The sequence below is a fragment of the Schistocerca nitens genome, chromosome 1 (assembly GCF_023898315.1).
Source record: "Schistocerca nitens isolate TAMUIC-IGC-003100 chromosome 1, iqSchNite1.1, whole genome shotgun sequence".
Lineage (NCBI taxonomy): Eukaryota > Metazoa > Arthropoda > Insecta > Orthoptera > Acrididae > Schistocerca > Schistocerca nitens.
Genome location: NC_064614.1, coordinates 652398857 through 652411386, shown reverse-complemented (window position 1 = coordinate 652411386; position 12530 = coordinate 652398857). Strand labels below are relative to the sequence as shown.

Below are 12530 nucleotides of genomic sequence, written 5' to 3'. Positions count from 1 at the left end.
TAAAATGTTTGGGTGTAACTTTCTGTATGTAACTTGTCTAACACCTTGCAGTTATGTGGTGCTCAGACAGGTGCAAGATGTCCACTTTTATTTAACATAATTATTGTTGTGAGTAGTTCAGGACAAGTCATTTGTGAATATACATTACAGAAGTAGTCTGCAGTGGCTAATTTTGCCTGTTTATGTGTAACTTGACACATTCCACATCCAGGAATGCTCTCCTTCATGATGGGGTTTATGGAACATTGTGTGTGGAGGGATGTTCCGCTGTGATACTGCATGCTCATCGCCACAGCACATTTTGTATATAAAATAATAGTAATCTACTCTTTTCATACAGCTATTGATGAATGACAGCACATACAAAGACAAAGTAATATTTAAAATATTTTAATAAAATAAAAAACTGTACAAAATATTTTTCTGTAGCAGCAGGAATAAACACATGTGTTTCAATGGGCAACATACAAGTCTGTGAGCCAACTGCACAAAAAATACTGAGTGCATCATTCCATGCCCACATAGCTGTTTCTCTCCAGTCCTGTGGAACACATGAAATGAAAGCAAATATTTAGTGGCAAAGCACAAAACATTTGCACTGTTTTCACAGTTCTCTTAGAGAAGCAGAAGGAAATTCAAGTAAGTACATTTTAGGAATAAATAGTCTTCTCAACCCATTCTTCCAGTGAGAAAGTCGCACTGTTTGTTCCTTTGGGGTCTCTTTCACGGAACATATCTGTAAAACAAAAGAAATGTGAAATCATTTTACCTACATATTTGAATATTTCAAAGTAAACCTTAATCAGTAGTTAGTGCACAAACAATGAATTCGTGAAATAGAATCAGGAGTATTCAAACGGGAAACAAAGTGAAAGAGTACTGTCGTAACACAAGATTCTGTTTTGGTGAATAGTTGATTTCTCACACCTCACGGAAATTGTCAATAATTAATAACCAAATTAAGAAAAAAGTACTAATGCCAAAAGAAGATAATTCTCTTAGGAATACCAACACATAAAGAACATTAAATAACAGAAATTTCTGGATGAAAAATAAACAAAAATGAGCAAAGGCAGCTACTCATCTGTGAATCATTGATGGGAGCAGGGCCAGTTTAAGGCACAAGTGGCACAAGCTGCTGCTTGGGGCACCAAGCTGAGAGGGGCATCAGAGGTGCCACAACCATTTCTAGATGGGATATGCCACAATTAGTAACCCACCAGGTTAGCCAAGGGTGCTAATGTGCTGCTTCCTGGACTTGGGTAGACACACCGGCCCCAGATCGAATCCACCTGGCAGATTAACGACGGGGGCCGGTGTGCTGGCCAGTCTCTAGATGAATACTGGGCTGGTCCCTCTGTCCTGCCTTAGTTACATGGCTGGCAGACATTTGAAAATATTCACACTATTTCATGGCTTATACTAGATGCAGGCAGCTGGGGTACACTAGTTCTGTCCCAGGAGGGGGGGTACTGGGTGGCGACAGGAAGGGCATCCGGCCACACTTGAACACTGACATTGCCAAATCTGTAGTAACAAGGCTGACCCCATGTTGAAGTGGGACAAAGGGCCACGAAATTGATGATAGCCAGAATTTGATTGAATTATTAAGGTATGTAGAAGTGGTAAAATTGTGGCATTGATAGTAAAGTTGAGGTCAAAGTTGAAAATAATTCAAAGAAAAGTAAATGTATACACACTGGGCTGATTCGCAGGTCAGAGTAGACAAGGGGTCTCCCAGGGCACTCATGTGGCAAGAGAAACCTCACCCACATCTGACTCCTGCCAGCATGATTAAGTGTTAAGACAGTTACAGAATCAAAAATGCCTTCTAACTGGGAGATTTGTGATAATACTTGTGAAGAGACTGAAAATGCTATGTATATCAGTTGGACTGACAATAATACAATAAGATGAGAGAAACATTAATATCACGAAGTATGTGGGACCAGGTGAGTGCCCCGGGCTCTGCATGAGATAAGGGCAATCTTTCCCACAGCTGTGACAACTGCGATCTGTCATAGTTAATTGTTGAAGATAGGAACAGCACTCACTATCTCAGATGAAGCATAAAAACCTGTTCAGCTGTTCTTTCATCAGCAGCTAGTATCAAGAATAAGGAATTCTCAAGGTCCTGTAATGTAAAATACGGTATGGCAGAAAAAATGACAAACCACATCCAAAAGCAATTAAAAGAGAGTTCAAAGCAGCTGGCAGAGGAGGTAGAGTCCAGGGGGCCCCATATCCAACATTGAGGGTCCATCCATATCCAGCATGTGGCAGGAGATGCTCCAATTCAAACCCCCCTGCCCCGCCCCAAAAGTAGCTCAAAACTTTACATCCAAGAATAAAAACCACTTTCTCTGAGAAAGCTGAGAATCAGTTCAACCCTCCATATGTCATACACCAATACTGGAGACAATCTGGAAGATCAGCTTAGCATAGAGAGCCAAAAGGAGGGAGAGGGGGTGGGGGCACCAACTCATTACATGACTACGGATTAATTTGGTATGACCAATATGCAGGGAACACACAATGATACATTCCAGGAGAAATGGATGGAATACAGTGGAACTTTGATTGTACATGCTCTGATTATACATTTTTCACAATTCTCCACCATAACCCCACAGCACCAGTAACAAACCCTTAAGATCATTGGTAAAAACTCCCAGATTTTACATTTCTTCATGGTAAGGTTTACCTCGATTCTAAGTTCTTACTCGACATCTCACTTGACTTCGTCCTGTTTTCTCCCTATTGACATTCGACATGACTGAATGAGTTTAAGTGACACAAAGGCCAGAAGGTTCATAGCACAGGTGGTTGCAGAATTAAGGGAATATTTTAGGCAATTATGGGGAATGAAGAGGGGAGATGTGCGAGATGAAATGCTGACGTAATCCACGACTGGTGTTGTCAACACAATTTGCAACATTTTGCTTCACCACATAATTATGATACAACTACTGCTTGGTTGCAGTGGTAATGGAAAAACAAGGCTTGTGACATGAAATGTTTCCGACCAAGCCAATACATAATGAAGGGGTCCAGCCACCAACTTTTCTTGTGCCACTTATAACTATCTCATCTTTTTGCGTATATTTCCGATGTACTGTATCCAGCAACAATGTCAATTATCAACCTTTTAAATTCAAACATTGTGTCTTTAAGAATATGCTTGGCCATAACTGAGGAAATGTCATCCATTTCCTGCAAGCGAGGTCTTATTGGCTGTTGACTTGTTAAGTTACCCAGCAGCCAGTGCAGCCATCACACCACACTAACACATGTAAAATGAGCTCGCCTACTGGATGTTTGGAGTGGGAGAATGGCCCTTCAATGACATGAATGGAGGTAGGAGTGAAAGCATTCTGTGAAGTGCTGAAAATATACTTTCGGTGCAGATGATGTGCTATGACAGATGTCACACAGAAATAGAGTTTTGCGATATCACATTTTAAAGAGTTTCCTGTTCAAATCTGACATGATGTAATCACAGCAACTACATACACCAAACATGTATATACTTTGTTACACAAACACTACACACTGTAGATTGTAAAGACTGGAACAGTGATAGAGGGCATGAAGTGAAACTGTAGTACTTTAGCTTTCTTTCAAATTTACGTGTTAAACAGTGTACATAAATCCACTAAGCTGGTTTCTAATAGGCTTGTAACAACAACTGGGGAAATAAACTTATTTTTTCACTTCTATGTTGCTGTCATCAAGCCTAAAATAGTAATTTAATGGTGGTGAGCATATGAAGTGCAGATCTTAAAAATAGCATTAAACAATAACCACAATGGTGAAAAATTTGTCATTAAGCAGATGTCTGCATTTATGCTTATGGTTCAACCACTCAGCTGCAGTGATGTTTTTGGTTTAATTCAATATGTTTACCAATTTTTGCTTTTCTCTGAGTGAGCACAAAGGATGATCTCTCAAAAACGTGTGTTTTTAGCATGTAATTTGTGGATGTAGCATGTCATAAAATAGCCTGATTACCTTGCACCAAATACCAATTTCAATTTTTTGATTAGTTTTTACTTGCTATTATACATCTGTGGTTATTTAAGAAGTGATGAAATTCATTACCACAAGTTACTGTATAAACATTGTACATTTAATTTCCTACACTTAGGCAGATTTTATACGAAGTATTAGAGAGGATTGCGATTTTTAAACATGTATGCTAATTACATGCAATTTTGCTTGTATTTTGGGGGTCTTAACATTTCGCTTGCTTCTACATTTTCCTCAATTTTGTATTTTTTAAGTCTGGACTGCATGGAAACATACAATAGGGGTTTCATTGTAGTGCCATACAGCAATAATCTGCTCAACAGTCTGGAGTTTATTAACAAGGACAATAGCCCACCAGATATTGTTCTATTTCTGACTGAGAACATGTCTTATTTGCATCTCTGAATCATCAGCTGGGATCTTTGAAATGAAAGTTGGGCGAGTAAGCAATTCTATAACCAAATGTTCACCAGTTCGTTCCCAGGGATACTCATGGCTTTGGACCCACAAAAAGACAACTGGGCATACAGTAATTAAGGGCAGATCAGTCAAGAATAGCTTGTACAACAGTGAGACAAGAGTAACGTCTATCAACTGCTCATGACAGTTGTCCAATTTAAAACACAGTCAAGGAATGCATGTTTAATAAAAAGTAGAGCTCTGTTAGTGACCATCAGCTCCACTATAAAAACACTATACATATTTGATGTTCCTAACTGGTGGGAGATGTAAAATTAAATTCTGTAATATCCATGGTTTTAGAGCTATCAACACCTTGATACTCCTGAACGACGTAAGGCCATGTGGGCAACAAATTTTAGTTCCTTGAAATAGATCAGTCCTAGTTTGAGGACTGGGTGCTGGCCAAGGGGATGGGATAGTAGAGTGTTCGGGGGGTGGGGGCTGTTGATGGGGGGTGGGGGCTGTTGATGGGGGGGTGGGGGCTGTTGATGGGGGGGTGGGGGCTGTTGATGGGGGGGTGGGGGCTGTTGATGGGGGGGTGGGGGCTGTTGATGGGGGGGTGGGGGCTGTTGATGGGGGGGTGGGGGCTGTTGATGGGGGGGTGGGGGCTGTTGATGGGGGGGTGGGGGCTGTTGATGGGGGGTGGGGGCTGTTGATGGGGGGTGGGGGCTGTTGATGGGGGGTGGGGGCTGTTGATGGGGGGTGGGGGCTGTTGATGGGGGGGTGGGGGCTGTTGATGGGGGGGTGGGGGCTGTTGATGGGGGGGTGGGGGCTGTTGATGGGGGGGGGTGGGGGCTGATGACAATGCAGCAAAGAGCAGTTAGTTTTTCCGCGCATCTAGCTGGTGAATAAGGGGCAGTCATGTCAACTTTTTATCAAAGAGAAGTCACAAAAATCAGGACTGTGCACCACGTCCAAGTGCTGGGGAACCGAAGCAGTGTTCTGGGTTATGGTGTACTGTGGTATGACAACAGAAACACATAGTTCCATGGGAGATAATTGGAAGCCATAGAGAAAGTCTAGGTGGAGGCCCTTTGAATGACACCTTGGAGCTGGCATTCAGCAGAGGCTACATACTGGGACCTATACCAAACGCAAAAGATGTCAACATACAGCACAGCAATTACCGTTGTTCTGTGGAGGTAACTAGCTCATGGATAATAATGATCACAATATTCAGCACAGAGTCCTGTGAAATGCTGCTCTCTTGGACCCATAGGGAGGGTGAGTGACATACTAACTACAACCCAAAACAACTAGAGAGAGAAAAACTAACTATTGGCAGGGTGTCTTAAAAGCCCACAGTTATATGGTAAGTAAAACATGATGGTTCAAAGCAGTGTCATGTGCCTTATGAAAGTCAAAAATTTGTATTTACAAAACATCTGTTGAATTTCTCTTTCCAACCTAAGCAGGTGGTCAGTTGTTGATTGTTCCTCCCAAAAACCACACTAATGGGGAGACAATAAGCCCTGTGACTAAAGAATCTGGCATAATCATTGGGTTACCATCCTTTCAAGTGGTCTGCAGAGCACTTTTAAGACTGATCAGTCAGCAGCTGATGGATAGAGATTGGGTTTTGTCCTGATTTAAGGATTGGAAGGATGATACAATTCCACGATTTCAAAGGAGATGCGCCCTCTAGCCAAATACAGTTAAAGACCCTGAGTAGATAGGAGTCCTGCAGTAACATTCAGATGTTAGATCATCTGATTATGAATCTAATGAAGGCCTCAGGGCATATTGTGTGACAAGTGAATAGCCTGATTGAGTTCCCAGTCAGTGAAAGTTTCATTATACAATTTAGCATGAGGGGGGATAAAGAGTAGGGAGACATCTTGAATTTGTCTTTTACATATCCCAAAATACCCAGGTAAGAATAGGATACTGATACTGGCACAAAGAGGGTTGCAAGGTGTTCAGCAAGAACTAACATATCAGTAGATACACCTCCATAAAAGAGAGGACCTGGAAAAGTTGATCTTTGGCAGCACAGGCCCAAAGAACTTCGCACGCAGCTGGAATGAAGAGGTATATGTTCCCAAGGAGGAGATGCAGTGCTCCCAGCATTTCTTCTTACTGCATTTAATTAGACAGTAAGCTTTAGCATGGTGCCACTTAAAAGTCATTAGGTTGGATTCCATTACTACTATTCCGCTCCAGAACTGTGACCAAAATGTCAGTTACAACTCCATCTGTACCTTGTTGGAGATCTACATTTCAGCTACAGAATAGCTATCATCAATGTGTATGAAGTGAGTCATGGAGACTCAAAAGGATTATAACCACACGTTACATGACCTTAGCATGTACATAGCTGAATTCAAACTAACTAGTCTAATTAACCCCCAATTACTGTAGGTTGACATTGATGGAGTAAACATGTCAGGTACTGCCAACAACCTGGCCAAAGTAGCGGCAAAAGTTGATATTATGGAGACAGGATATAAACAGCTGTATTTTTTCTGAGCTTCAAAAGGAGAGGGGATTGGAGACAGTCTTGTATTTTGCATTTATTAATTAGGGTAGCACACACTGGGGATGACTGTCATTTCCACAACTGACACAGACAGATGGTACCACACACCTTATGAATTAAGCAACAGAGTTTGAAGCAACCAGAGAATGACATTAAGAAATTGGGAAGGTCGAGATATGGACACTAATGTGGCCTCCTTCTGCAGCAAACAATACTGGTCAAAAAATACAAAACTACTTCCACATGCCAAAAATATGAAACTTGGTACACAAATGAAACAAGCACACTAATTTCACCATATCAATATACGAGTGCAGCAACCTCAAGATCTTTTCTGTACTCTGAAAACTCCACAAGTTACACGGAATTAAATTTAATTAGGTATTATTTTTAACATTTATGTTTATACTCTATAATGAAAAATGATGGTTTGACAAATTTCTGGAGCCTAGTATGCAATAATAGTACCAAGAAAGGTCACAACAATCATTATGGTTCCTGAGATTCTTCCACACTGCTACTTTTATCTTTCATTTTCAAATCACGAAAAACCTACATTCTTCCCTTTACTGCCTAATATAATGTGTGTTCAGGAAAAACTCCATTTTGTAGAACTAATTGTACAGTTTATATATCAACAAAAATAATCAATTTTTGAAAGTCTAATTTAACTGTAGAGAGAAAAAAATCTCAGTGCCTCCTTCTGGCACAAGGGTTGAAGGGAAAGGATAAGAGGTGAAGGAAAAGTACTGGTGAGGTTTAGGAGATGTGGAGCTTGGGGAAGTTGCCCAGAACCCAGGATCAGAGGAGACTCGTTGCATGGGATGAGAAGGAAAGACCGATTGTTGGAGACTGCACTGGATAAAATTTGAAAACTTGGGAGCTTAAAAGTGGAAGATAGAATAATATGCAAGACAGAGATTACTCACAAAACTTCATGCAAGGTTAGTAAGAGCAGAAAGCCAAGTGCATTGTATGTGGTAGAGGTTGGAGGGAGTGGGGGAACAGACAGGCCAAAAAATAAAATGAAAGATATAGAAAACTAAAAGGAAGTGCAGAAAGGAATAATGAGGCTGAAATTGCAAATTAAGGTCAAATGGGTGGCAAGAACTAAGGACATGTAACACCAGTTTCTACATGTGGAGTTCTGAGGAACTGGTGTCTGGGGGAAGACTCCAAATAGCATATGTGGCAAAACAGGTGCCAAAGTCACAACTGCGATGTTGTACAGGATGCTCTGCAATATGATACTGTTTGTTCCCAATGTACAATGTCTCTCTATTCCTATTCTTCCTAACTGGTAACTAGGCAGTAGTCATGCCAATGTAAAAGGCCAATAGTGTTTACGTAACAGCTGATACAAGACCTGTGTTTTTTTGCAGGTTGCTCTCCCTTTGATAGCGAATGTTTGCCAGTTACAGGGCTGGTAGGAGGGTGCACAGATCAAGTCTTGCAGCAGGGACAGTCACAGGGTTAGGAGCCGTAGGGTATGGAGTAGAATGAGTGTTAGGGTCCGACAAGGATATTGCAATAGTGATGAAAAGCTATTCTAGGTGTGGTGAGCAAAATGCCCAACACAGTAGATTTTATTTCAGTCCAAGATTTCAGGAAAACATAGCCTTGCTGAAGTAGCTGATTAATACGCTCAAGCAAACTCTTAGATTAATACACTAATCAGTTACTTTGCAAAGGCTACAATCATATCCTAAAATGAGGTCCATTCTTTCCAACATTTTCTCACTAGACCTAGAATAGCTTTTCATCACCCTCTCAATCTCTGCAAAATTCTAGTCAGAACCTTTGCTTCTACACCTATTTCCCTACCCTATAGCTCCCTGCTGTAAGACTGCCCCTATGCACCCTCCTATCACCACTTATATACCAGCACCGTAACTGGCAAAGTATATACCACTAAAGGGAGAGGTAACTATGAAACAACACTTCTTGTACCAGCGGTCATCTAGGAACTATTGGGCCTTTTACATTGGCATGACTACCACCAAGTTATCAGTAAGCATGAAAGATTATAGGCAGAGGGTGTGTATTGGCAACACACAAGATCCTGTTGCAGAGCATGATCTACCATGTGACAGTTGTGGCATTGGTGCTCATTTCACCAACATGCCATGTGGATTTGTCCCCCAGACACCAGCTTCTCAGAACTCTGTAAATGGGAGCTAGTGTTGCAACATGTCTTTGGTTCTCACTACCCACCTGGCCTTAATTTGTGTTAACTTCTTCAGTGTCAGCAGTAATTTCTTCATTCCTTTTTAGCTTTCCATTCTTCCCACCTCTACCACACACAATGCACTTAGCTTTTCGCTCTTATTAACTCGTGCACATCATTTTGTGAGTAATCTCTGTCAAGTGTATTACCCTTTCTTCCACCTTTAAGTTCTCAGGTTTTCAAGTCTCATCCAGTGCAGTTCCCAAATCAATCAATCTTGCCTTCTTATCCCACCCCACAAGTCTCTTCCCATCTGGGGCTCTGGCTGACTTCCCCGAATTCTCCCAATCCCCTAAACCTCATCAATTCTATTTGTTCACCCTCTTCCTTTCCTTTCAACCCTTCTGCCAGGAAGAGTATCCAGTAGCTCTGAAAGCTTGCTAATTTCAATATTTTTATACATGTTTTCTCCTTCCACAGCTTGGCGAGTTGATTTTTTAGCTATCCAATTACATTTGAATTGTATAGTTTAGTTTTGAAAATCTCAGTAATTAATGCCTGCCCTAAAATTTGTAAAAGTAGGTTTTTCAAAACCAGCACGAGACCTTTCACTATAAGGAGCTTTTATTTCAGTTTTATTGACTTTAACAGTATGTCCATCTGAGATTTAAAACCAACCTGTAGTGTCATGGGTACATTTTTGTTTGTTGTTTCACTATTTCTGAACTTTGGGGTTGGATTCCTACACTAAAACAAGAGAAGTAGACCATAAAACATATATTCAAGAAATACATTAGCTCTACTTTCAAGAAGTAGTAATATGTGACCACTGACTACATCATCTAAAGTGCTATGTCATCTGGAATAATATACAGCCACATAACAATTTTTGGATACGAAACACTAAAAAATAGTATAAAAATTGTGTGGTATCTCAAACCACACAGAACATTGTTACCCTCATTATGTAACGAAATTTATGAAATACTTAACAGTGTGAAGTTCTTCTTAGGGTAGATAATTCACTCTCTCAACAGTATGTTTGTGTTTGATGTTGTCAGATAACATGGTAGACTACAAGAGAGTGGTAGTGATTTGAACAATGGGTTTATTCATAACACTTAACAGAGAAAGATAAATGTTAATCGGAACTATTTGAAAATCTAATGAGATAATTTTAGTGTCAACGAATATTAAAAACGAGTAGTAGCAGTGCCAAGATAAGAAAAGAAGTATAGAAAATGAATATTAAATATTACACCATATGCTGTGAAGTTTACATGTGCCGCACCAGCTTACAATTAGCCAGAAATGCTGAATTTGGTATTGACACAATCTTTGATACATAATACAGATTTACTTAAAGAAAAATAAACAGTTTTTATATTTACAAATTGTCACTGTGTCATCATTGTGGGCAGAACCTCCACCTGCTGCAACAGTGAAGGACCAGCTCATGAACGAAACAAAGAAACTTAATTTGCTCTGCAAGAAGCCCCATATAGGTTACAGGATAGTGTATACACCATCCTATAACCTAAAAGGTAGTGACTTTGAAACAATAGTTCATTTTATTGTACGAGATTCCAGAGATAAGTTGCTTTATTTTTACAGATTATGTCTCATGAAATGAAGTCAACTAACATTTATTTACCAGGTGCATCTGTTTCACATAAACCAAAGTTTTAATATTACTCATAGGAAAGTGGAATCATTATCCAATAAACTGGCTGTTGTGGAATATGTGAGAATCCTTTGAAGTTAGGTAAGACAGACTTCTAATGCCCAGAAAAAGCCATGCATTACAAATACGAAACAGTAACTAGAAGTCAAGGTGGATGTGTGATCTATCTACAAAAGGGGATTAAGTTTGAAACCTTTGACAAAGTTAATCATTTGACAGTTGAAATATTATGTGAAATGGCAGTAAACATGACAACAGATTAAAATATAATGGTTGTGGCTCTGTAGTTATCAAATACAGAAGGCAGCATAACAGACGAGATTGCTAAGCAATGGAAATGCTAGTTTGGGTAGCTAAATGTTTAACCGTCTTTTCATTGTGCCTGTCTGCAACTCAGCATGTCAGCTGTAAGATGAGTGTGTTATTAAGTTAATGTTTGTATGTGAAAGTAAATAGAGATATAGGGTAATTATTTGTGGCATTTTTACTTTAAACTTCCAGTTGCTTACAAATTATAGCTCTTATGCAAATAGTTTATTCAGTTCTTTTTGGCTTTATGTTACAACTAGTAAAATGAAAAGGTTACAAACTAGAGCCATACAGACAATACATTTGTCTCAATTGAATTAAAATATCTGAAGTTAGACATAATGAAAGACTTATGTATCTTGCAAGAAACATTAAAACTAATGTTCATCATGGAGAAAATACGTGTGGGAAATGAGCACACCCTAAATACATTTGTGCCATTTAGATGATAGTAAGTGACTGCAGATACAATACCTGACAAAAAAGTGAAGCATCCAGAAAACACAGCTGAATGTGAATGTAATGAATGTAACTTATATTAATGAACAGAGTTGCAATTCTCTATGACAGATAGAACAGCCACCAGAGTGAATTACTGTTGTCCATGTTTTGTGTTGTAACCAGGCTTGGTATCATACACTGCAAAAGGGGCATCGACAACATCACATGTTCAGTGATCACTGTGAAGAACATGGAGATATCACATATTTGTATAAGACAGCGTTATCAGCACCTGAAGGAATTTGAAAGGTGCCTCACTGTATAGCTCCATTTGGCCATCTGGTCGAATCCTATTTGGCCGGCTTTCAAGCCCTGTAACATTGAGATTTATGAGAGACTTTGGATGTAACAGTCACTTTACATTTGACTGCATAGGAGCATAGTGGTAGGCATATTCCCATCAAGGTTCTGGTCAACCAAGTATGACCACCACAAGGGAGGGTCACTTTATTGTGTACCAAACACATCATAACCCCTTCATGTCTGCATCTTTATCAGAGAAAAAGTGAAGGACTCTACACCATTCCATCTAATCCGGTACCAGTTGCTGAAGACTAGTACTCGATGGACTAGGGGATTAAGGTCTCATACGTAGTCTGTCAGTAATACCACAGCACAGATGGTTGGATTTGGGGTGGTGCTGTGACGGGGAAGCATGGGCTGCTGATGAATGGTGTCACTGTGTTCAGCAATTAATTGCAACTCTGCACTATCCCAGATGACCACCCCACAGGGAAATATGGCAGTGACATGGGGAGATGTCCCATTCTCCCAGTGTTCTGGAGACAGACAGTGTTATTCCTGGCATGGTAGTAGGGAGCCATTGATCGAGGGAACTCTGACAGCACAGTGGTATATCACATACATCTTGTCCTTGTGTGTTTCCTCTTATGTGACAC

At 40.1% G+C, this 12530-nt stretch overlaps 1 protein-coding gene across 4 annotated transcripts in view; it reads right to left on the bottom strand.

The window, feature by feature from the left end:
- Window positions 1–374: 374 nt before the first annotated feature.
- Window positions 375–12530, bottom strand: part of LOC126258817 (calpain-A) — a 668101-nt gene continuing 655945 nt past the window's right edge. For all 4 annotated transcript variants that reach the window (XM_049955671.1, XM_049955674.1, XM_049955675.1 and 1 more), the window contains one exon: window positions 375–736. In XM_049955671.1, the coding sequence (XP_049811628.1) occupies window positions 651–736 (86 nt within the window). In that variant the 3' untranslated portion in view covers window positions 375–650. The remainder of the gene's footprint in view (window positions 737–12530) is intronic.